Genomic DNA, 27,276 nt, shown 5'->3' with positions numbered 1-27,276 from the left:
TGATTAGAAAAAACAAAGAAAAGCATTTACAAGGCATTACATTCATTGGACTTTCTTAGGTACACTAGTTCAACACCTTGTTAAAGCATATATCTAATGGGGACAAAAGGTAATTTAAGTGACTTTGAGTGTTTCAGAAATTTGATTATCTACAATTTTACAGAGAATGATCTGAAAAGACATCCTGGCTTGGTGATTTCCTGTGATTTCTGCTGCAAAATTTGGATGGTAGCACCAGTAAAACAACATGAAAGCATGGATCCATCCTGTCTTGAATCAACGATTCAGGCTGCTTGTGGTGGTGTAATGGTGTGGGGAATAATTTCTTGGCACACTTTGGGCCCCTTAGTGCTATCTGAGCATCATTAAATGCCACAGTCTACCTGAGTATTGTTCCTGACCATGTCCATCCCTTAATGAGTACAGTGTACCCATCTTCTGATGGCTGCTTTCTGCAGGATAATGCACCATGTCACAAAGTGTGATGCTGTTATGCCAGTATGGACCAAAATCTCAGAGGAATGTTTCCAGCAACTTGTTGAATCTCTGCCATGCAGAAATAAAGCAGTCCAGCCCGGTCCCAACAAGGTGCACCAAACAAAGCAGCCACTGACTGTAATTCAAAATGGTTCTTTCTCTAATCTTTGAGATATTGTCAGTAGATCAACATTCAACATTATTCAACATACTTAGCCAAATATATTTATTTATGCCATATTCTAGCCAATAAGAAAGACTGAAAAGACTGACAATGCCAAGACTGACAATGCCAAGGCTGTAAATATAAGCCTACAGCCAGAAGCCAGTTAGCTAAACTTAGCCTAGCTCAGTGGTTCCCAAACTATTTTTGCTAGGCCTCCCTTTGTTTTCCAAGAAAAATGTTCGTCTGTTTGTCTCTATCTGGAGGTTTTACACGCTTACATATACACACCTAGTTACTGTCCCTCTATTTACAAAGGCAGAGGTGTCGCCGTGTGATTATTTTACGTGTAGTTGTTTTTTTTCCTGTGTATATTCGACATTGCTATCAATACATTTTTCAAAAAATGCCAATTCTGCAGGGGAGACCTACCTTGGCACTTGTGCATGTGAAACGAAAGGGGAAATTATGCTTCACCATATTTTGTAGTATTTGGCTTTGGTTTGGAAACATATTCAGCTATACTTCATCTCCTGCTTTGCGTTTGTGTGTAGGCGCCCGTGCTAGCAGCATCCAACAAGCCTTGTTTTTTTTTGGTTTTTTCCCTTTTCATACCACGCCCCCCCCCCCCCCCCCCCCCCCCCCCCCCCCCCGTGGGCGGGCCACACACTTTGGGAAGGTCTGGCCTAGCTTAGCTTAACCTTGCTAATTAAATACAAACTGAGGGGGAACAGCTAGACTAAAACAAAAACCTAATATTCTGAATTAATTCGGTATTTTGTGCTACACTTTTGGAGCTTGAGTTCTGCTGTTACCATTAAGCGACATATAAACCATTTTACAGATACAGACAATAGGGTGACCAACCGTCCTCTTTTCCCCGGACATGTCCACTTTTCACGTTCTGTCCAGGGGGATTTTCGACATTGATGAAAATGAGGAGCCATATGTGTGGCGTCATCCCCGGACTGCTGTTTTGTGAGTGGTTACACTTAGAGACGGGAGAGACAGCCCCTGATGAAAAATCCCTAAAAAATCCCAAAGGGCAAGTGCATCTTTTCAGTACTGGTGCCATTATTTAATTCCAGAGGCTTTTAAGTTATTTTTTTGCACTTGTTGACTTGTAAAAACCTATATGACATTTTTTTACTTCACAATTCATTGTGAATTCATTATATATCTGTGGTACTTTTTATTTAAACCATTACTCCTAGGTTCAATGAAAAGCTAAATGCAAAGAGCTATTTTTATGTGTGGGACACATTCATTTTTAGATGTGCACTATTTGTGTAGTGTATAAATTCTGAAATTGTGAAATTTCAGAATTCTGAAATTTTTCCTCCATCAAATGCAGCCGCTCATAGTGGAAACTTTCTGAGTGTTGTGAAAGGCACCAAGTAAGCAAAATGAGATAACAGTATTTTTTTTTTTTTTGCTTAAATCTTTCAACTGTTAGATATCTCTACAAATATTTGGTATGACGGGCCACCACAGCAAAAAGTATGAAAAAAAGACTAACAGAGGGATTAAAATAACTTGCATGGGCACACGCAGATATTTCTCTTTCTCCTTCTAATGCTTATCTGGCTGCACCCACCCTCAGGCGTTAGTTGAGATGAAGGGAGCTCTCAACAGGTAAAGGTGGACATGCCTAGGCAAACACCCTCTCTGAAACAATACTGCCCCCTCCAGGGTAGGCTGACCTCACCTGAGAACTGGGAAATGAGTGCCTTGAGGGTAGCAGAGCTCCAGCTGTGCTGACCAGGAAAGGTAAAATAAGATAATCTGATTGTCTTTTTCTATGATTGTGTATGTGAGGGGGAGAGAAAAAAAGGGAGAACGTGTGAATGTGTGCCTTATCAGATCTTTCCCTGGTTTTTAAGGGTTTTGACTTTTGATCATGCTTTGACCTTTGCTTTGATGTCAACTCATCAAAGGGTGATGACAGCAGTTTTCTTTTTATAAACCCTTTATCTCCTCTCCCACATAGTGACTCATCCCTGTATCTTAGTTTTTGTTTTGTTTTTTTGTCCTTTCTCTCCGTCTCATCTCTTTCTCTCGTTCTCCAGATGCTATTCCCTGTCTGTTTCTCCTTTTACTGTACGGGTTCATGTTTTCTCCATCACTTCATTTCTGTCTCCCATTGAGAGGAAAATGTGGAAGCATTCTGCCATAGCGGGAGTATTACCTGACACGCCATATGTTAGAAATTACCTTACTCAATTGGTCATTCTCTTTTTATACCTCTGTTATAGCCCTTTTCTCTGTGTTTCATCAGTAGTTACTTTTCCATGTCAGTGTTTCTCTAGACTCGCTTTGGTATTTGCATTACCGTTCACAATATCTCCTTCTTTTAATACCTCGTTTCCCCCACCCTCTCCTTTCCCAGACATTGTTGTCTTGTTCTTCCACGGCCCATGAAATCGAGTGATCTGCTGAATGTTTCCTCTTCATAGCATCCTGAGGAGGAATAGACTTTCCAACAAATTGCTGTCCTCGTGCCCCCAACTGTGCCATGCATATTAAATTAGACCAAGGAGGTGCATTTCAAAGGGCAGGCCCACTGGGGGAGAGGAGTCAAATAAGACGATTACAGCAGAGGGAGGACAGACAGAGGTGGATTAAGAGGACAAAGGTAATGTGACTGTTGTGAAATGCCCCAGGTGTCCCTGCTTTGAAGGCCTTCACCTTACCATATGCTCAAGTTTTAATGAATGTGTGATGTATTTACTTCTGGCTAGTCAGTGTTTATATAAGTTAATGATCAAGCTCGATGCAGAGAAATGCGGTCAGTTTATGAGTTTTACCTCATTTTGTTTTTGCAGGCATCCAAACATGCACATCGTATTACCATATATCTGTTGGCTGACATGTTTTCATGCAAAAGATACTTTGCTGAATTTTTATGTGCATACTTACTTTGTGTAATGCACATAAAGCAGTAGCTTTCATAGTGGCAGTCCGCCCCCCAGCCATTTTCCATTCCATTGAATACTGCTGCAGAGCTCCAGTGACCTGCTCACTGCAGACATACAGCAGACTTGTCTCTGCAGGTGTGTGTGTGTGTGTGTGTGTGTCTCATCTCGTAACCGGGGCTAACATTCAGTATTGTACAACACAAGACAAGACACATTCCACTGAGTTCACAGCCTGACTGATCAAGGTAGGGCATTCATACATTACACACAGGATCCTCAGTTGTGAGCTAATAACCAGGGGAAGTACATGGTAAGCATTCAGCCTTCACAGTATTAACATAACCAAAACTGATAGTTCAAATCAAGATGAGCAGTTTAGGTACCCTGCAAAAATAGAGATAAGTTTGGTGATGTGGTGTGCTGTTCTAATTTACCTAACGATTCTCTGGAATAAACAAAACAAGCAAATGATTTGCCCTAATAGCTATTAGGGCAAAACAAATTTCCCACGTATGGGAATAATAAAGGTTATCTTATCTTATTTACTGATATTGGTACTGCAGATACCAGTATATCAGTAAATATCAATATATCTGATATCAGTATATCAGTAAATATTCTCTAAACGCAAAGTATGTTAGTTATGTTGAAAAGCTAAAAATGAAGGGGTCTTATCAGATTTTTAAAAAGTACTAAGTTTGTCAATCTAGTAACACACTTTAATCAAAGACTGTATATAAAAGATGGACACACCCACCATATCTTAATAGTTGGTCCTGTTGTGAAGTTTGAAACTGAGCATTTTCAGCTTCAAGAGTGCAGATTTAAAGTACTTCTGTACTGAGTTCACTTTTTAGAGCTAGAAAGTACATCCATCTTTTAAAAACAGTTTGACTGCAGATAATGCAAATGGTATCTTTTTTTAATTCTATACCAAGTAAAAATGTTCAGTTAAAATATAGTATGGGCTCTAATTATGAGCATACACTGTGTTGCATATGGTGCTTGGGTACCAAATGTGTATTTGCTCACTGTTGAAAGTCCACAAGATAAACAAGATGAAAGTAAATGGTTGTTAGGTGTTTAAAAAGACATTTTGTATATTATGTATGTAAAACAGTGGTGTTGCATGGAATCATACATGTTTAGTTTTATCAATTTCTTGTAATATTGTATGTTTTTACAATGTTTCTGTATTAACAGCAACCATTTTTAACAGTTCAATCTTTTCACATGTGGAATATTCAATGAAAAAAAGAGTCCTGTCATTTTCTGTTATATGTGTTCTTCAAAAGTTGCCCTACCTTAGACCCTGACAGTTCTGTCTCACTAGTCATCAGGCTGATCAAGTTTAAATAGGAGAATTTAGCTAAAATCCCCCCATTTTCCCCCCACAAGCATCATCATTTCACTGAAACACCTGGAGCTTAACCTCTGTTTTTGTGCTTTGCAGCCAAATATTTGGCCTGCCAAGTGAGAGCAGGATGTATGAGGAGGAAGGTGTGCAACATGCAGGCACCCTGGCAGATAAATCAGGCAAAAATAACTCAGCACGAATATGAATAAAGGTGCATATAGACATCAGAGTGATTATCGTTTCTCATCTTCATATTTTGGACTGATTTTTTCCCCTCAAGCAAAGCATCATTATTATATATTCACAGTTAAAATGTTATTCAGACAAGTTCAGTCCAATGTTGTGTGTGTGCTCAAGTATAAAGTGAACAAAGAGAGATGTTTGAAAGCATGACATCAGGCGGCTTGATTCTGTAATAATTCTCTCAAGCTGTGATACTGGAGATGATTACAGCATTTCAATCAGCAGAAATCTTTTTTTTCTGAGTGACAGGCTCAGTCATGCAGACAGAAATATCCTCTGTCTGTACCTGATGAATTCAGAAAAGTTGCTCAGTGTCTTGCCTTCTCTATTGGTGTAAAATGACACTCATTTTCTGCTTTCGATCACTACAAAAAAAGTCTGTAAAAGGTTCAAAAGTTAAGTGTGGAGAGCTGCTGCCCTTTGACCTTTTGGATTTGTCTCAATTCTAAAACTCACATAATCATATGAACTATCTCTCAACATCAGAAAAGCATTCCCCTTTCCTGGGATACAAAGCATTCACCACGACATCATAGGTTTTCATGATCTTCTGCTACTGTACAGTGCGATCATGACTTTTCTGTTATCTATAAAGTCATGGCATTGCATACTGTAGCTGAATAACATTTGTCATAACATAATTTAATTTTGATCTGTTTGGATTGCAGATTAAAGGAAAAAATGGAGACTCTGGGGGCAGACTTGCTTGAGAAGAAAATGCACCTTTTATTAGGTAAGTGGAAAGTCCATATAAAGAATCAAAATGCAGACTGAATGCAGGGAATGAAAGGAGAAAACCACAAGGGAAGGAACATAGGTGAAACTAAACAGACGCTCTGATAACTGAACAAAGGAAAGAGATGACTTTAAATACTCGTGGAGGTAATGAGGGAAATTGAAAACAGAGGTCAGCAAGGAACAGCTGAACATAATGAAGGAAGGCCACAGACACAAAGCAAAACTAGAGACAAAACGCAGGAGCCAGTAACCTATTAAAGTAAAAACTAGAAGTAACGGATAAAACAGAAGTAAGCATGACCTGCCAATATTCTAGTTTTCTTTCTAAGAATGGTAACTGACAGCATATATAAAGCAAAAAAATCAGGTTTTCCTCAAAGTATTTTCAAAATGAAAGGAAATTAATGAATTTTACAATTTCATAAAAACTGCAGTAAGTTGCAGGATCTTCTCCCGCATTAACAAAAATAAACTGCTCTGCTACCAGAAAGAGGTACAGCTAATTAACTGAAATAGGGATGGAGTACACAAAATTTTTACCAAACAAAACCATCTACACAAGATTTATGGAACAAAACAAATATCAGTTATTTACATAATTTTTCAATATGTTTATACCAGATAACAGAACATTGACACTTTTATCAGCTCCCTAATTGTCCTTGTTAATGCTTTGATCTTTTGCTAAACTTTGTGTCTTCACTAATAGTGAAGTGCCTCCATGCTAATGACATATTAGCATGTGGCTGCAGCTAGGGTTGGTTGATTGGCGCATGTCTGCTGCTAAGTAACATTCATTAAAGTGCTTCAAACCAATATTTGTCGACCAAAGTTTGTCTCTAGGCTTGCGGTCATACCACCTTGAGCACACTTGATCTCAAAAAGTAAGCGGTATTGGGGCAGGTTAGGACTTGGAAGGGAAACAGCCTAGGAATACAAAGTGTTATAAGGTTATTCAGAGGGCTGTGGTTTAGGAGTCATCTACTTGTTGGAAGGTTGGTAGTTTCCTCCCTGGTTGCTCCAGTGTGCATGCCAAACTACTTTTGGGCAAGACATTGAACCCCAGCCTGAGATGTTCTTGATGTGTGTGAATGTCCCATGAAAAGCATTTAGAAATAGAAAAATGCGCTTATATGAATTTGTGTAAATGGGTGACTGAAAAATGTTGTATAAAGTGCTTTGAGTGCTCAAGGAGAGTAGAAAACTGCTATTTAAGCACCAGCCCATTTAATAACTACAAGTCAGTATTACTTGATTTGAGATCAAGGCATTTTTATTTTGACAAATCCCATCTGCATTAGACCTGCAGTAAAAACATCTGTAACACATCTGCTTAAAACAATCAAATATGCATGTCATATCATAAAGTGGCTGGTGTGCTCCCTTTTACGTGCAAATGCCTTTTGCATACTGCATACTCTGCCCAGTCAGCTATGACTGCAGAGCAAACAGAGAAACAAACAAATTAAGGCCACACATATGATGATAACATAACCATTGTTGATTCTCTTATCAGTGTTTTGACACTGGCCAGTGTGGGAAAGCTGCAGTTTTAGTCCAAAATCCTCATCTTGTACTATATCTTTCTGGTATGACTCACATTTCACGCTTTCTTTATTGACGTTTCTCTGACAGCATGCGTTCCTGAGTGTGGCGACTTGTTCTGTTCATGCTGACAGACTTTGCCAGTTTCAGAGACACACTCACCACTAATTCTATGAGCCCAGACTTCTGCTGCATCTCAATTCTCTGCTCTGCTGTGGCTTGTCCCAACAAACCAGCTATCGTGCTCCGACCGCTGTTTCCTTCTGTTGCCATGACAGCCCATATCTCAGTCAGTGGCAGGAAGTCGCACGGTTTATGAAATGAGTTTATCATGACAAAAACTATCTGTAAGAGCCGAACGCTGCATGTGGAGGAACAAAGGGTACGGATGTATGTGTGTGTGTGCCAGCTTTTATCTGTGTTTTGTCACACTGTGGCTTTTCTGTGTATAAGCATCTCAGGCTTGTGTGTACATGCATTCATGTGTTTGTACGTATGTTTGTACTGCTAAAAGGCTTGGCACAGAGCAGACCTTTTGTAGTTGGCAGCAGTGGGCACTCTGCCCAGCTTGTATGGCTTATGGATGTGAGTCAAAATTGCATTAGCCTCCAGCCAAAGAAAGACTGCCCATCTTCCTGGTGTGAACCTCCAACAAATGTGCCAACGCTGACAGCATTAAACAGAAACTGATACCAGCATCAAATCTGTCTGACACGTCTCATGCTGTCAGCCTATCAATAATTACATTAATGCCACACAAAAGGAGGCAGGGAACCAAATGAAATAGCAGCATGGGGAAAACAAGCCTCAGAGGCCCATTTCACACTGCAGCAGCAGGCGATATGTCCTGATTTTGAAAGTTTAATTGTAAAATATAGTACAATGTAGGTGGTCAAAGTTTTGGTCACAGTTTCTGATATATATATTTAAAAAACCCCACCTTGCCTTCATTTTGAGCTCAAGCTAATGGCGCTGCTGTAAAATACCCACCAATTAAACAGAACACTGCATAAAGCAATAGTTCTGAATTTCAACTCAAACCCTCAGCGGAACATAATTAAAGCGCTATGTGAGAAATTGCACAATTAAAGGGGTGCCTTACAACCAGCGGCTAAAATGATGTTTGATTCTCATAACTTCAGTGATGGAGCCGGTGGAGCGAGAAAAGGAGGTGGAGAAATGAAGATTTCAGAAATGCATTAAATGTGTATTTTATCAAATTAGAAGTAGAAGCTCCTTGAAAAGTTGCCACGAGGCATGAATGGTGAATGACCAAGGCGCTTTCAAAAAGAATATTAAAAGGTAATTATGTTCACTTCTATTTCACATATTGGGAGTGGCCTCGGTACTAACGCAGTAGTTACAGAGCTCATAGGGCCTGTAGAAAAGACAACTGTTACAAAAGATGTCTGCGTGGTTTTTAATTTCACCTTTTTCCCATTTGGAGAAAAGAAGAAAGGATTGAAGCATGAGTTTAATCCCGTTTTTAAAGAGGCCGCCGTAAATCCCCGGTTTTGATTACCCATGATTGATATTTGTAGTGGGCTGTCAGTAGTGTGGCTCCCAAGGAATGAGCTACAGAGACATGTGCATACATATTAACATTAAGTTAATTAACTTCCCGTGTGCGCACTTTTTATTTCCATATGTCCTCGCAGTTCCCCTACACACCTTATTGTAACTCACCCAACTCTACGTGCCTTTCTTCTGAACTCCTGATGGCTTTGTTCCTTTACTTTGCTTTCCTCTGACTCTCTTTTATTCTTTCGCTCCCACTGTACATGATTGTTTTCCGGTTAGCCTGAAGCGTAAATTTAATCAAAGCTTACTTTCATGCCAGCACCTCTTGTGACTTGGGGGATTTTTAGGCCCACTTGCAGACGGAGTGCGATTAGCTGAGACAAGGTTGGTTAATGCTCCCTATCTGAATACCCCCGACAGGTCGAAAACAGCTTTTTATTTCTAATCGCACCTGCTGATGAAAGACAGTGGGGCTCATTCAACCATGATGCAATAGTGCTAAGGAAGGTATCAAGGCTGTAAAGTCTTTAATGTTTGCGCAAGCTTACAGTGTAAGTTGTTGATGTAGCGAGCTTTTAGGATTTGTTCTCCTAGAACACTAAAGTTAAATTAATATTAACATTAGTAGTAGAAGCCTGTTTTTATGCTGGTGCCCATTTTACAGTGTCAGAATCCATGATGTACAAGGATATATCCAGTGAGACATACCAAGAGTTGTCCTGATTGATGCACTCTCCTGAACTTCCTTGCCATGTGCTCAGGGTCAACATTAGGGCACGTGTAGCTCAGACACCCCTCAGGCAAAACTAGAATATAACTCCCTTTACTCTATGCTAGAATATCATTTCTCATGAAGATTGATTCCCTGTTTAAATCCTGTTCTGTGCATGGTAGGTGCATATTGGTGCCGCATTCTTCAAGAATACAGAAAAGTAGTGTTTAATGCCAAGCAGATGCAAGAAAGAAGGATTTGTATGATGACTTGTCAGAAAGATGCACGGATATTTAGAAACCAGTATATATGGAGAGGAAAATTTCACTTAGCTCTTGGTTTTATCATTTGTTTTTGTAGATATTTCTTACAGAAGAGAATGAAATTCTGCTCATGTATAACTTTGCAGCTACTGGTTTAAATTGTTAAATGTACAACCCCCATTCCAAAAAAATAAATGGGATGATGCGTTAAATGTAAATAAAAACAGAATACGATGATTTGATAAGCCCATATTTTATCTATGATAGATTACGGAAAACATATAAAATGTTTCAACTGAGGCACTATTACTCTTCCATGAGAAATATTAGTTAATTTTGAATTTAATGGCAGCAACACGCCACAGAAATTGCGATGAGCCAAGAAAAAGCTGCATGGGTAAGTTGCATTAAAGAGAAACAGCTGGTGGAACATTTTGCAACTAATTTGGTTAATTAGCAATATGTCGGTAACATTATTGGGTATAAAAAGAGCATCTTAAAGAAGCAGAGTTTGTTAGAGGTACAGATGGGCAGAGGTTTACTAATGTGCAAAAAGCTGCGTCTACAAATCGTGGAACAATTTCCTCAACCTAAAATTGCAAAGACTTTGAATATCTCGCCATTTACAGTACATTATTTCATCAAATGTTTCTGAGAATCAGGAAAAAATCTCAATGAACATGGTCAAAATTAATATTGGAAGCCTGTGCTGTGATCTTTGGGCCCTCAGGCGGCACTGCATTAAAACAGGCGTAGCTCCGTCATGGAAATCACTGCATGGGTTTAAGAACACTTCCAGAAATCATTGCCTGTGAACTCAGTTCACCAACCATCCACAAATGCAGATTAAAGCTCTATCATACAAAGAAGAAGTTATATGTGAACATCATCCAGAAATACCACGATCTCCTTTCTGCCAAAGCTAAATTAAAATGGATTGAGCAAAACCATGGTCAGATGAATCAAAATTTTGTTATTTAATTTGGAAAACATCACGGTATCCTCCATACTAAAGAGAACATACACCATCTGGTGTGTTATCAGCACTCAGTTCAAAAAGCCTGCGTCTCTGATGGTATGGGGGTGCATTAGTGCTGGTGGAGCTGGAAAAATACCATCATTGCTGAAAGTTATATCCGGGCTTTAGAGGAATAAACGCTTCCCTTGATTTCAGGGAAGGTTTGCGTATTTCAGCAAGTTAGTGCTAAGTTGTACTGTGTCGCTTTGTAATAAAAGAGTCTAAGTTCTGAACTAGCCTCTCTGCGGTGATGACCTTAAACCAACTGAAAATATTCTGTGCATCATGAAATAAAAATCATAACAAAGAACCCAGAGGAGTGTTGAGCGTCGGTAAGAATGGGACTTGTCTTGTCTGATATAGAACTCCTCGTCTCCTCAACTTGTCTTCTCAGTTCCCAGATGTTTACAGATTGTCATAAAAAGAAGAGACCATGACACCATAGCTAATACTTCTGCTAGCCGTAAGCTTAGCTGTAAAGCAAGGGGCATCTACATAGTAACTGTGATATCGGCTAGCAAAAAACAAACTGAAAAAGAAAATACACTTTCTATAGAAACACGAGCAGTTGACTCTTTAGAGTTGCTTATTACAGCTGAACACCAACCAAGACAACAGCATCCAAATGTCATCCAAAACAAAGAATCCAAATAAGCATTTAAGCCTTAATATGTTTTAAAAGGTGATATTTAACTCACAGTTTTTACTGTGGAGAAATGGAAGTGGTCTTCAGTAAACATGTATATTGTTGCCCTAACGTTGGCCATTTTAACACTGGAGTTTAGTGAGATAGACTCACTCACAGTATGGAGCCTCAAGTGGCTAAATAAGGAACTGCAGTTATTTGGTTCTTCTGTGTTTTCTTAAAGTTTCAGCCCGAGACTTTTCTGATCTTGCAGCTGCATGGGATGAGTCATTGTTTGCATGTTTGCACTATTTCTACACAAATTCCGAAAGTATTTATTTGGAAATCTTGGGGTGGTGATGAATATACTCTTTATAGATGTAAAAAGATAGAAATTACTTCAGCCGCCACTATAATTTTGCATCTTTGTGTCAGGCGGTAATGAACGGTTTCTAATAGTAAAATTACATGGATGCATTGTACCACCTCTCATGACTGTTATCTGAATGAGCTCCGCCTTAAGAGTACAGTATTTGTGTTGAGTTACAGCATGTCAAGACTGCCAGCTGGCTAAAACCTGTGAAATTGGTAACCCCATTCCTGGGGTCCATAAAGATGACCCGTTGCCCCTTAGCATACACAGAAACACACACACATCGACTCGCACACCAGATGGGGGGGAAGTAAAACATGATAGATTTATTCTCTTTTCACCCCCCTTCTGTTTCGAGGAGTTGCATGCTCTACAAGCAATAACCTCGATAGCCTCTGATGATGGGTCTGTGTGTGAGTATACGTAGCTTGGAGCAAGAACTCATGGTTCGACAACCTAACCCTAGCTGTTTTCTGTACTTTTATCATGTTGTGTTTTGTTTATTTGATGTTTCATAATGAATAATAGGATGAATAGAACATTGTGCAAAGTCAGGGTAGATTTTTGTTGACACTTTGGATGGTTTGCAAATCAATATTTTATTCTGGGAAACTGAAATGCTGCCAAATGAAACACACAGTAATAGATGTGAGACACAGCACTTGGTGTCAAATCCTGAATATTATTTTTACTGACATGCAGAAGTTGTTCTGTTGGCATAAAGACAGTTTTTGATTGATTTTTACAGTCCTGACTGAGGGAAGATTCAACTTGCAGTATGATTGTGGGTTATTGCAGAGTTAACCTCAAAGTACTTAACACCGTTTTTCTTTGCCAGTTATTCTGTCACCTTGAGGCCTCTTTACTACACACACGCACTGTTAGAAAAGTAACAATGCAACAGGGCCAAAGCTCCACAGAAACCACCACCTCTCTCTCAGTATGCATCTATGCCTTTACCTCCGTGTCGCTCTCTCCCTCTGAGCCAACAGGTTGCTGCACCGTCAGCCCCACCCCTCTTCCCAAACTTTTCTGTGCCTGAGCAAAGCCCAGGAAAGAAAACCTGCTTCATTCATTCACTCTTACACGTCTACCCCCTCTGTCACTCAGATACACACATATAGATACACACCATGCCGATTTAGTCTCTAATAACTGCCTCTACAAGGATACAACATAAAATCCAGAATTGTTTTTGCCTGACTCGGATGCAGCTTTTTAAATGTATTTTTAGGGGGTGTTTTTCCTCTTTTTACCCTCAAAAGAAAATCACCTGGATTTGGAAGATAATAACTTGTGTGCATTGGTAAGTGAAAATGCATGGGCCCATTGAAAAGCTATTAGCTTAACTGCCTTTTAATATGGTGCTTTACAGGGTGCTTTTGAATTCTTAACTGCCCAGATACCCTTGTTGCACCGTAAGTGTCTGGACTTTTTATACTGAGCCATTATTGCTGCTTTTTACAGTAAAAGTTTTCTTTAATAGCTTAACTTGTCTGATATCAGTGCTCATCAGATACATTATTTGCTGTGAATGGACATCAAGCTCTGTCAAAGAGCATTCACCTATATGTACAGACATCCCCATGCAGTGCCAAAGTCCTGCATGCTCTGTTGTCTGTTTTTGGATGACTGCTGTGTTTTTCTGCAGATTTTACACATTCGGGTTGAAAAGGAGCACAAAAGAAGATGTAATGCATTTTACAGTCATGTAAACTCTTGTGTGCCATGAATAATAAGAGCATACCAGGTTGTTTGCAAGAACATTGTCAGGAGATGAAACTATGTCAAATGAATGCTTGTTGATTTCCCTCCATGCGTAGACATGTCTGTGTTGGCTGAGTGCAAATGCAAAGAGATATTAAGACAGTAGCCATACTGCAGCTTTTGAGCTGTGCATGAGAGTCTGCGGTTTTGTGAGTGTGTGTATTAGCTATAGAAATGATGTGTTGCACCAAAGACATCTGTTATCATACAATGTAGTTCTGAGCTGTGTCTCTGTGTGTCTGTGTGTGCTTCCTTACGCGTATGTATGTGTGTGTGTGTGTGTGCCATTTCACTGTCACCAGTTTCCCACCTACAAGGATAATCCATCCTGTGAAGTGGTGAGGTGGAAAATGCCATTATGTAGAAATAGCTGACATGCAGTTAGACTTGCAGGCATGTGATGTGTGAGTGGATGTGGGTGAGAAATAGAGATAGGGAACACAGAGGGGGTAGAAGGGCCAGGGACAGTAAACTTCATTTGGAAACATTATTTAATCCTCTCGCTGCAGTGATAAACTAAAGGCCTCTGACAGAAAAAGCACATTTTTTTTCTTCTTGAAGGTAGCAAGGTGTTTGTAATCCCAGCGTGCATACCCATGCATCCACTGCAACTGTTTTTGATAGCTAAGCTGAGCTTTTGATTGGAGAAATACGAGAAATACTTTCATTTGGATCTATGAAAAATTCCAGTCATAACACAGTTTGACGAGCACAAATTAGTATTTTTGCACCAACAAGGTGATTCCCAAATTGCTATTAGTTGAAAACTTGTTGTGTCGTTGCAAGGTGTGCAGTCTCTCCTTAAAAAGTTTGAGAAAACTGGTTAGTGGGGCACAAAAGAAGAAGTGGAAGGTCTAAAAATCCACAGGAGATGAAGAGAGTCTGAAATTAATGTCTTTAAGAAAAAGGAAAAAAATCCAGCAAAAACTTCACAGTTGATCCTTCGAATGTTTGCTGGAGCCTCATCAGAAATGTTCTTTGTGGAACAGTGGCTTTAAGAAGGGAAACAGAGAGAAAAGCCACAATAACTTGACTTTAAATCTGTGGCAGCAGATCTTATAGAGTGATCAATCCAAATTTGAAATTCATGGTTCAATTTGGTGTCACTATGTCAGGAGGAAGAGAGGTACAACAGTGAAAACACGGTGGAGGCTCTGTCATGGTTTGGGTTGCATTATAGCCAGTGGTGCTAGGATCTTGTCAAAATGTGTGGAATTATGAATGCAGAAAAGTGCCATCAGATTTTGATCCACCATGCAGTACCATCTCTATTCAGCTATTCATTTACAGCACGACAAAGATCTCAAACACACTGCCAGTGCAGTAAAAGCATAACTGCACAGAAAAACATCTAATGGGGAGGCCGATCCATGACTGAGTCATGTAAACAGTTTGGGATCATCTTAACAGAGAATGGAGTCAAAGTCAGCCAGCATCCAAAGAGGAGCTTTGAAATATTCCTGAAGAGAGTTCAGGCTGTGTATGTATATGTGCAAATGTTTTAATCCCTGAACCCATTTCCCATTTTCATAGCAAAATATAAAGAAATGAAACATGGCCTAAGACTTTTGCTCTGCACTGTATCCTGTAGTACTGTTATTGAAAGCTGTGATATTGGGCATGAAAAATTATGGTAGTCATTAATCATTTTTTGGTCCAATACTGGTTTAGGTTGAAATATCTCAACAACTAATTAAATTTGACTTAAAACCTAATGTCTTCAAAAAATAAGTCTTACTAAATGTTTAAAACTGCACACCTGATCAACACCGGTTAGCATGATCAGTGTGAGGATGTTTATCTCAAATCATTTCAGAGCTGCTAGGGTGGCCCTTACAATATTTGGAGGAGCACATAATACTTTAATTTCATTCTCATAAAATTTGATTGAATGTTTAAGTAGATGTTGGCACATTTCTGAATATATTTCCATATTTTCTTCTAGAAACTTCTGTATACACTGAAAAGAAAAGGCTTACAAAAGAATTTCACCATTGCGAAGCTGTCACAAGACTTTCACATTCTGCTTTTTCACACCTTTTCCAAATAGAGATGCAAACCTATTTAGAAGTCCGGAGGTTGATGATGATGATGAATGATGAACACTCAATAATGGTGCACTGCACCGGCTGCCATTCATCACAACACAGTGTGAGTTTGTCCTCCCTTCACTTCAGTAATAAGAAGATACGTGCAGAGACAGATCTCAGATCTGCATTGGTATGTGAGGGGGCAGCCAGCGGGAGAGTGTAGTTTTTTGGCTGTGTTATATTACAATTCAAGCCTGCCAGCTCTCACTTCCATCTGCAGAGGTTGTAAACTATTCAGCCTTCAGCCATTCTGGCTTAGTCAGACCAGATGGTCAAATCACACTGAGGAATTTTCTGGAATTCAGATTGTTTCATATTGATTGGTTTATTTTTTATGTTATCATTATATACATTTTATTAGTGAAATATGCTCTCATGGGGTAAGCATTAAAGTTTATGAATTAGCTTGATGGATGGATTGTAAACGTTTAAAGGTAAAAGAAATGTGTTCTGTTTCCATTTCATGTGTAGAAGTTGAGTGAAGGCAGGTCTCTCTTTGATGTTATGCTTATGAACTTGCACATGCCCATGCAATACTCACGGACACGGACGTACGTGCACAATCCACTATAAAGAGTGTATGGATACAAACCTAATGTAACATATAACACAAACAATGTTCTCTGTGTTAGTCCATGCATTTTAAAGCTTTTATCCAGCATAGAATTAAATGCTAGATTTAGTCTTCTTACATTCTGATGCTGGTCTTACATTTAACCCTTTAATAAAGTAGGTTGTCCATATTCTTTTGTCACAAGTTGAGGTGGTATCTGTGTAGATGCTGACCAATTTGACTTTGTTCCTGTAAACTTTTTCAATTATTTGAAACTGCAGTAGGCGTGAGAGTTGGGGATGGATGGTAGATAATGCATGCCCTGAGTTATGTTTTCAGACTGTTTTAATTTGGGCATGTCTGCACATAGTGTTTGGCCTGTTGCTGAAAGAAATATGTTTTTTTTCTTTGTTAGCTAATTGAAAAACATAAAGCAATTATTAGTTGAACATCTGATCTGTTTTCCTTGTCCGTCTTGAAAAGCTGAGCTTGTTGGGGAGAGATGAAGAGGTCTGTGGAAGCATCGGGACTCAGGAGAAAGAAATCTTTGCAGTCAAAGGTCTTCTTGAACTTAACCCATGTTCTCAGAGCGGGGCACACAAGCAAGCTGTCTATTGATTAAGTCTGAGAATGACCAAAGAATGACCGTTGTGGACTGCCGTGCTGGAGCTAATGGTGGTAATAAAAGGCAAGACAAAATCATGTTGGCCGCCCATTAACAGTGGCAAATATTACCAAGCCCTTTAACTCCCCATTTCTCTCCAGGATCTTTGTCATTCGAGGCTTTCTGTTCTTACTATATCTATGAGGACATAATGATAAGAATATTTGGGGGTTGCACACTGAAAGAAATGTGTAGATTTTCCTAGTGTATTTATCTTTTAGAGTCTATTTACTCAACAAGCATTAGTGTAACAAAAGATGCGTTATAAGTAGTTCGACAGCTTTAGGCAAAATGCTAGGAAAAAGTAGCTTTTGAATTTTTGATATGTTTATGTTAATCTTATCAAACTAAGAATACATGAGTTTGATGCATGATGCAAAGATGGCAGACATTAATAAAGGAGACGCTATTCTTAATAAAGCTTTTATTTGGGGCAGGATATGTTCCTATTTATGTGCTAAATAAACAGAATAATTGCATCCTGTGTCCAATAATGAAATTGGCCTATATGAAACATGTTTTCTGGGGTTGTTCCACTCCTGGCAGAATTATACATGCATCGTGTTGAGATTAGAGAGGTGAACCAAGTACAATAGTTAGTTGTTAATGAATAAACTCATCCATATATTGTTAATTTTATATTAAATATGAGGGGATATTTACAAAAGGTTGCCTTATTCTCATAACATTGGGAGTACCTGGAAGTTTTTAAATGCATTAGTCATTTATTCTGACCCAAAGCATAATCAATTTCTATGTAATAATAATAATGGATTGCATTTATATAGCGCTTTTCGGGGCCCTCAAAGTGCTTTACAATTCCACTATTCATTCACACAATGGTGGAGGCAAGCTACAGTTGCAGCCACAGCTGCCCTGGGGCAGACTGACAGAAGCGAGGCTGCCATATCACGCCATCGGCCAACACCAGTAGGTGGTAGGTGAAGTGTCTTCCCCAAAGACACAACGACCAAGACTGTCCGATCCGGGGCTCGAACCGGCAACCTTCCGGTTACAAGACGAACTGCCAACTCTTTGAGCCACGATCACAAGTAGTGAAAACCAAGGGCAGAGTAAAGAAGCTCCAGTAATATTTTCAGAGTACTCTCCTACTTGCCTTAAACAGCCTATAATACAGACACAGGCACATCCCTCCAGCTAACTGAGACAGAAAGGAGCATTTCTGAAATAACCAGGTGTACACCACTGTGAGAGATAATATTCCTATAAATCAGCTAGCATACAAATGGAAATCAGACTTGTGGTTTTTGCACTCAAAAAGATAAGAGAAGGATTTTCTCTATTCCAGATCATTACTGGGCCTCTGTTTACTCTCATAGCAAAAACTATTATTCTCCCTCTATCTAGATTCTTGTGAAGAATGCTTGTGTTTTCACTGGTGAGACTTATCCATCTAAATGTGCCTGTTAGAAATACTGGCCATCTCCACCCACTTTGCCTTTCACACACCCAAAACCAAACTCTGGTAATTTTCTATCTTAACATCGTAGCTACAGTCCATATTTATTTATCTTTCTTCTCACTATCTGCTGTCACGTGAAAAAAACCCGTTTTCACAGGACTGCATAGGCTCCTGTGAAAAACTATGATTCAGTAGCTTGTAGAACCAGCTTTTGTACAAATGTAATTGTTGTCTATACAACGTTTTAAATCTATCATATTGTTGTGGAGGAATTTTCGTCCACTATTATTTACAATGTTGCTTCAGTTAATCGAGGTTTGTGGGCATTCGTTTATGCACAGCTCTCTTGCCACAGTATTTCAGCCATGTTGAGGTTTGGACTTTTTCAGGGGTATTGCAACACCTTGATTATCTTTGTTTTTCAGCCATTCTGTTATAGATTTCTGCTGTGATTGAGATCACTGTCGTCAATTTTTAGCTGTTGGATTTGACTCTAGAATACTTTGGTATAGAGAGGAGGTCATGGTCAACTCCGTGACAAGCCCAAATCATCGCTCCTCCACCACCGTGCTTCACAGTTAATATAAGGTGTTTGTGGTCAACATGGTCCTGTGGATTGTGAACTTTAACATTTAACATGCTAACAAAGCCTCTTTGTTTTTTGCATTTTTTCTGAGAATGTTATTTTCCGTTGGCCTTGGGGTAAATGTGCTACGACTTCCACTCCTGGGAAGTTTGTGGCATTGCAATAATACAGATCTGAGTCCTCCAGAGCAGCAAACTGCCAAAACATCTTATTTCATAAAGATGCCCACACTTGCTGATGAAATTATTAAGAATATATGCCATAAAAACAGGACTCTAATGTTTGCATTTTAACTGCAAATATGACTTATCCAGCACACTATGTCAAAGCCACTGTAATGGCATGTTAGCTTAAGCCATAAAGCCATCAAACACCTTAAAGAGGTAGTTATGATTAGAAATGTACAGTGCACTCCATTTATGACTTATCCTGTCTCTGTTGTGGCTGTGATCAAATGATTTATTGCTGAGTTGTATCCTCAAGGTTCTTGTAACTTTTATACCTTTGAATAGAGGACTTTTTTTCATCACTAAACAGTATGTCATAAACAGTTTTACACATTCACGCCAACCTGTATGTTGAGTTCAAAGGAGGATCTGCTTTGTAAGACAGCTACAGTAGATTATCAACATAATAACATTAAATGCTAAGTGCTTTAAATCAAAGGGTCCTTATTGGACAGTATAAAAGCCCTTTGATGCTTTAATTTCCTTGGTGTTTGTTATAAAAGTGTTTACAGGGAGGCTCATGCCTGCACCTGGACATATAATAATTATCAAACACATTATGCACTTGTTAAGGACATGGAAGTGTATAAGAAGACATCCGAGTTCATGTATAATATGTCATGAAAGTTTCTAACCTGGACCTATTTATTTGATTAGTATGCCAGTCAGTCATTGTTACATGTCTACAAGTCTCTTGAGTACAGCAGAACTACGCTGTTAAACTCTTCTTTGTGTATTACTGTAATTAAAAAAAAATACTCTTAGCAAACACCAAAAGCTTGACTTCTGCAGAAGAGTTCCAACTCCTTCACAAATGAAAAAAAAAAGCTGATTATGTTTTTATCTTTGAGGGCCTGTAATTACTTTTTTCTTCTTGTTGTTCTTTTGCATATTTTTCAGATAGGAGAAAAGAAAAGGTGGAATTGATGACTGTGAAGTGCAATTTAGGAACTGCATTTGTGAAGAGAGGAACTGGGGAGGAGGAGAAGGTGACTGAAGGAGGAAGACGAGGAAGAGTATGGGTCACTCTTCTGTGTGCATCTTTCTACTGTCCCTTTATCTGACTCATCAAAGTGTTGCAGCGCAAGCTGAAGGTAAGTCGTGATATTTATAAACCTGTGTACCGCATGCTTACAGAATTTATTAATTTGCGTGAAATATCCCTTCTCCTATAGCACATCAACTTTCCTCCTTACTTTTTCCACCCCCTCAGTTACTTGATTGATTTATTTAACTCAGTGACTCATGTTTGCAGTCATTTTTCTCCTTTCTGTTTGTTAAAAAAGAGTTAGGTACATATTATTCTGAGTCACAGCCACGTGTCCGATTGTTAGCTTGGTGCACAAATCTATAAATTAGACAGGTTGGATGATCAGGCCAAGGAAAGGGCAGGTGCTCAATGAATAGAGTCTGTGCGAGTGCTCCATCATTAAATCTCCACACCTGGATTGGTACATGGGGCAGACACTAGCCCAGCTACAGTTTCTCTCCAGACTGTGTCTAGTCAGGGAATTTAAACATCTGCTGCCCTCATGTACAGTACAGCACTCTGTCAGCTACGCTGTCAAACCCATCCCCCTAGATACAGTACTCCAGTCTCAGGTGCTATTGGATGTCACCAAAAGGTCAACGAGCCAATCAAAAGTTAGATTTCCTCCACTTGGATTGTGATTGGCAGAAGGTGATTGGTAAAGTTGTTGGGCAGAATTATGGAAGGTTATAAATAGCCCAAGAATACATTAAAAGCTGTGCTTCCTATGCAGGTGCTCCAACTGTTGATTAATTATAGTTTTAATTGTTAACCCAACATTGTTCTTAAGGTCCTGTGTTTCATAAAACACAGGAAATAGGTTTACAGAAATAGGTTTGTATAATTGTCATTAAATAATCTCATCTCATACAAGCAACAAATAAGCAATAATGTATGGAAGCTGCTCATTGTGAGAAACAATCAGATAACTTTAACCCAACTTTTCAGCATCATTAGAGCTTTGTAGCCTCTTTTAACTCAGTGATTTACATCCCACAAACTTACTGAGAGAAGCAGTTTCAGCCACTTTTGCCAGCTGTCTTTTCTGCAGCAGTAAGCAGCTGTTCTCATTAAATAAGCTATGACAAACTCACTGTGCATACCTGCCCAACACCAAACAGCATGCACTAAAAAATTTGCAACTGGCTCATTGGGAAAATGTAATATAAAAAATCCTATTTTAATCTCAGTAGTTGGTGGAGACCAAGACAAAAATACTGCCGTGCTGCCACAATGACTGATAGCCCTAGAAAGCAAAGGGCCCTTAGGCTTATAATAGGCTTTATTGAGCAACTACTTCCTGTTCTCACCTATGTTCTTAACGATTATTTTGTAGCACAATACATGTTATTGTTAATTGCATTTTTATTGATGTGTGCTCTCTGATGGGTTACATTTTATGATCTCATGTCTTAATCTTGTCAGAGGTGATTGGAGTAATGCATCAATATTTCTGAGGCTTTTTCTTTCTTGGCAGAATTTTCTGCAGCATATGCTCAAGCCACTGGGCTACATCTAATGTGGAAATCAGTGGTGGTCCAACACCAAGGTGTATGCAACCTTTGAGATATCAACATAGATAACCTTCAAGAAAACCATTCCTAATCCCTCAGCGTGTTTTGTGTCCTCATCCTGGGCATGTCGATCTCACCTGCCAGCCTAGACAGACGAACTTCTGGATAATTGATCTTGTTTTCCATCCCAGTCTGTGTCTGTCTGACAGACACCAACCTCCAGCTGCTTCTTCGCTCAGTCTTCACAACATTTTATGTGCGTTTACTAAAATCCTTCAAGTGTGAAATGCATCCAGTAAATGGAAAAGCCACATGTTTATTATAGGGTAGGTAGTTGTTTTTTGAGGCACAACTCGGAAAGTATGAACATTGTTTATCTCTTGAAAGTGCATCAATGAGTATAAGTCATCGCTAATAGATCTGCTGTTGCTGAATATATGATACTACAGCTTCCAAAGATAATAGCGCTTGAGAGGCCTCCAAAATGCTATTCCCGGTGATATTTTGTTTCCTTGGTGTATAGCCAGAAATGTATAGGTGTGTGAGGAGGAACATAATGTTAGGCCGCTATGGGCTGAAGACATATGTCACTCCCAGTGAATCCTGGGATTGCAGCCAAAGGACGAAGGGTGAGATAATAGAGGAGAGAAAGCTTGATAATGAAATAGAAGACAGCAGAGAATCGCTTATCACTTACAGAACAATCAGTTGCGCCTATCTTCTATTCACTAGCCTAATCAATGCTGTTGTCACTTTGGTTTATTGCATATGCAATACCAGAATATTGACTTACAAGGTGTTTGCAGACACAGCAGATTGTGCATGTGAATATGTGTTGGTGCACTTGCGTATTCAGTGCACCGGTTCACTCAAAAAAGCATCTAAATCCCATCAAACCCAGCAGATTCTTATTTTAAATGCGTTTGTTTGCTTGGGCAAGGGTACTGACCCTGATTTTGGGTGTGTTTACCTTATTATTCTAAGCGTTTCTCATCGCTGTACTAAAGTTTTATTGCTGGAGTGCTCAGAATATTGATAGTCTCTTTGGCTCACTTGTGTCTCATTAAAAATTCATAAGGATTTGTGTGAGGCTCTGGCTGCATGACAGAAGCAAATGAAAGGAATCCCCTCAGCAAGGTGGAACAAGACTGCTATCTGGTGGTCAGTGTAGGAATTAAAGATGTCTAAAGTAGCAGGAGGCTAAATTAGTGTTTTTGAGGTTTCAGAGGGAAACCCTTAAAGATAAATGTAATGGAGAAAAAAAACACTAGAAATTACAATTTGATAAAATGTCTTATTCAAGTCTTGAAACCAGCAAAAAATAAATAAATAAATAAATAAAAAACAAATTAAAAAATACAGCAAACACTACAAATTCATTAGCTGAAAATGATAGATTGCATTTTTAAGTAAAGGATAAAATATTCAAATATGTCTTGGGCAATTTATAATACTAAAAGTTATTAAAGTAGCACTGATAGTGATAGATAATAGATTAAAACATTTAGTTAATGAGCTCAAATGAGGGCAATATTAGTTAAGTAAATTAAAAAAAGTGAGTTCTCTTTAAAACCTCACTTGGTTTTCTCAGTCGGTTTTCAGAGAACCGATGTTACCCTGGTAACCAAACGATATGTGTCAGTAAACCGCGGTGTAAATTGCCATTTAAGTGGTTGATGACAGTTTCTACCAATCTGTAGGCAGCATAGCTTTCAGGAACTGTTGGGTATTTATGTAGAATTAGAATTTGGAGAACTCCAACAGAATTTGGAGAACAGAATTTCCCAGAGGAACCCACCCGAGGGATTAATAAAGTTTTATCTTATCTTATCTCTCTAACTCTAGCAATTCACCATCACAATCCACGAGCCATAAAAATACAAAAAAGGATATAGAGAGTATATAGATATATAGAAGTTTCACCTTTTTTGAAGTTACTGACGAGGTAATGGAATAATAGCTAGATATTAGTATTAGTGCATTTCTTTTTAATTCTCGAATCTTCTTAAAATATATCTTATTGTGTCTTTCCATGCTTCATGTATATGCTACCATTTACACATATTAATTAATCTTTTCTTCTTTCCTCAGCATGCAGGACAGTGGTTCAGGCCGACATAGTGTTTCTGGTGGATGAGTCCTGGAGCGTGGGTCATAAAGACTTTTCCAGAGTCAAAGACTTCATCTCAGCCATCATCTCCACCTTTCAGGACAATGTGGTCGGAGCTGATGGGGTCCGTTTTGGAGTCACTGTCTTTGGGGATGTTCCAAGGTAGAAGTCAGTCCTGAGCTTGGTACATCGCATGAACCTTTGTGGCAGCTTGGCATAAATTAGATTCAGCTGTCTTTTCTGCATGATCACTTTCTATGACCACTGACAGGAGACGTAAATAACACTGATCATCTCTACATTATGGCTCCAGTATCTAGTGGGATATACTAGGGAGCACATGAACCTTTTGTCCTCGAAAGTTGATGTATTTGATTTGTTACAAGCAGGAGAAATGGGCAAGGGTAAGGATTTGAGCAAGTTTGTCAAGAAACAGATGTTGGTGGCTAGTCAACTGGATTGTCTGCAGCTTTTCTGGGCTATTTTTAGTCTGTAGTGGTTGGTATCTATCAAAGGTGGTCTGGGGAAGGAACACTAGTGAACCAGCAACAGGATCACTGATGCACCAGGGGAGCGAAGGCTAGCCTGTGTTGTCTGATCCAACAGATGAGCTACTAGCTGAAGGAGTTATTGCTGGTTCTGATGGAAAGGTGACAGAATACACAATCCTTCGTGGTGGCTGCATGTCCATGCTTGAAACCTCTCCAGTGGCGAAAGCACCATCAATGGGCTCATGAGAATTAGAAACTGAGCCATAGGTGTCCCGGTCTAACAAATCACATTTCCTTTTACATCACGTGGTTTGTTGCAGATTGTGAACACCCTTTTATGGAAACGGTTTTCCCTAGTGACTGTGGCCTCTTTCAGCAGAAAAAAGTAGCTCAGGAATGGTTTGGGGAGCACAACAATGAGTTTGAGGTATTGACTTGGCCTCCAAATTCCCCAAATCTCAATTCTATTGAGCATCTGTGGAAGTTGGAAGGTGGATTTTAAAACAATCAACTCAATTACAGGAGTCTTGGTCCTTTGCATTTATGTCAAAGTTCTGTGGTCTAATGTGGAAAAATGTTTCTATCTGATCCAGTTTTGTGCTTCTATGTCCATGCAGGATGCGGATTGCTTTGACAGACTACAGTTCCCTTGAGGAGGTACTCAGAGCCATCAAAGACCTTCCCTATGAGGGTGGATCCAGGAGGACTGGCATGGCACTCCAGTTTCTGGTCGACTCTGTTTTCAGCCCCGTCATCAGGCGGGATTCTGCCCCGAAGGTACGCTGCTTTACACAGCAAGGTGGATTGTTATACACTGAAAAAGAAAAATTTAAATCTTGGTAATTTTTGACAACATGCTGTTTCACAAGCTTTGGGGGAAATTATTGATTTGAGATTACTACCCATGCTGCAAAAACATGCATGTACTGTCTGTTTCGGCCCTGTGTGAAAGGAAATGACTAGTCAGGAATCTATATTTCCACTCCACAGGACATGTGGAAAAAACAAATAAACAGGTTTACCATTCTCATACTGCTGTGAATCTGATTAAACCATTGTGTTATATGCTGAGAATACAAATTGATAATATTTGAAAGGTGCAACAGGGAACAGGATTTATTTTGCTTTCTCTGGTGCTTTGGAGGAAAAATAAAAGATAAAGAAAATACATTTTCCACCACAGATTTTCATCGATTATCAGATGGAGATAAGGCGTGACTGCTAAACATCCAACAGATGGTCATCCACAGTGACTCAACTTGGTTTATGCCAATGACCTTAAAAAAACAAGTGTTAAATTGGGCTTGGTGCATTTCTTGGATCCTAACAAAAATGCCACATTCACCAACTTGTCTCAGAAATTCCTTGTCAAATATCCAGATACACTTTCTTTCCCACAACTCTCCTTTTCTATCAGACACATTTCCCTGACAGTCTAATACTGTAGTGTAGTCACAGTATAACACAGCTGGTTAGCATTCTAATCATTTCTCTATCTCTGTGTGCATGTGTGAATCATCTTGCTACAGCACACTGGATATGGGAAGGTGGAGAATTGAGGATTAGGCTGATATATTGAATTGTACAGCATGCAAAGCAGCAACTACATTCTCCTGTGGATGCTCTCCACCTCCCTTCCTCACTGACTGAGGGGTGAACTTTGAGTGAACTGAGAGAATTTTCCTTAATGGGGAAATTATTAGACTCAGCTGCAAGCCAGCATCCTTGAATTCCACTTTGAGTTTGGGTCTGATTTATTTAATTATGTTTTCAATTATGTGCTAAACTGCATCAAAAGGCTTTGGAGGCTTTCATGAGAATGGTACTGTTTGCATGGATGCTCTTTTAACACAAACAAATGTTGTTTGTAGGCTTGATTTAAGCCTCCAGTGATGCCAACAATAGTTGAAAACAGAGGTTGAAAGAGAGCAGCTGAAAATGACCCGTATGTGTTTAAATAGAATACATTTTACTAGCTTTATATTATGCATTCATTTATCAAGAATTAGCAGATCTTCACATTATTGTCTTTTCTTTACATATGCCATTTTCTGTCCTGTGCAGATTGCTGTTTTGATCACAAATGGACAGTCGGACGACCAGGTCAATGCTGCAGTCAGAGCAGTAGCAGACAATGGAATTACTGTCTTTGCAGTAGGTGAGTGTGGAAGTTGCTATTGTGAATTCTTTCAACATCCCCACTGCAGCAGCCCTTCAGATTTTATCCAAGCTCTGCCCGCTTATCTGCAGTGTTTGCAGTTAGAAATTCATGTCCTGTACATTTGAATTCATTGGATTCGGTGTGGGTATTTGTGTGTAGGAGTCTTGTTTCTGAGTATCTGAGCACGCTCATGCTTCTGTATGTATACACAGGTGTGTGTGTGTAAGGATAACTGATCGATCCAGCTTCTGTGCTTTGTATGTAAAGGCACACTTTCTGATAGTGTTGCATCATCTTTCTCCCTCCTTATGAATGCACACTACCGCTTACCACCAAGTTTACTTGCACATACAGTACCTTGCCCTTTTCCCCCTACTCACAGGCATAAGCACACAAGCCCACAACTTACTCCTCACAGCCTGCAGCGATGCAATAATTACTGCTCATTAGCCAATGGTGTGCTAATCGCAGTCATTTTTCATTAGGCAATTCTGTGCCTTCCCAACCCACCCACCCCCGGCTGCACCACTGACACCGAAACCTGCTCCTCTCGTTCATCACCACCGCGTGGCAGCTCGACATGAATCTTGACCACTAATGCAAAGCCAATATTACCTGTAGAGCTAGAGCAGCCTGGAAAGCATAAATTTAATTATGTCAGCGCCTCCCTGCTCTATGCAGCCTTAGACCTCGTAAGAAATCAACAT

General features: G+C 39.4%; 1 protein-coding gene across 2 annotated transcripts in view; it reads left to right on the top strand.

Annotated features, from left to right (window-relative positions):
* The first annotated feature begins 2,010 nt into the window (after positions 1-2,010).
* Positions 2,011-27,276, top strand: part of col7a1l (collagen type VII alpha 1-like) — an 84,329-nt gene continuing 59,063 nt past the window's right edge. Inside the window, exons 1-6 of one of the 2 annotated variants that reach the window (XM_085138398.1) lie at positions 2,011-5,126; positions 5,827-5,891; positions 20,164-20,357; positions 23,899-24,079; positions 25,026-25,185; positions 26,473-26,566. In XM_085138398.1, the coding sequence (XP_084994524.1) occupies positions 20,282-20,357; positions 23,899-24,079; positions 25,026-25,185; positions 26,473-26,566 (511 nt within the window). In that variant the 5' untranslated portion in view covers positions 2,011-5,126; positions 5,827-5,891; positions 20,164-20,281. Of the gene's footprint in view, positions 5,127-5,826; positions 5,892-10,933; positions 13,260-20,163; positions 20,358-23,898; positions 24,080-25,025; positions 25,186-26,472; positions 26,567-27,276 lie in introns of those variants that run through there. The other variant, XM_085138399.1, reaches the window with a different exon arrangement.

This window comes from Neolamprologus multifasciatus, chromosome 17, assembly GCF_963576455.1.
Source record: "Neolamprologus multifasciatus chromosome 17, fNeoMul1.2, whole genome shotgun sequence".
Taxonomy (NCBI): domain Eukaryota; kingdom Metazoa; phylum Chordata; class Actinopteri; order Cichliformes; family Cichlidae; genus Neolamprologus; species Neolamprologus multifasciatus.
This window is presented reverse-complemented; position numbering and strand designations above follow the sequence as displayed.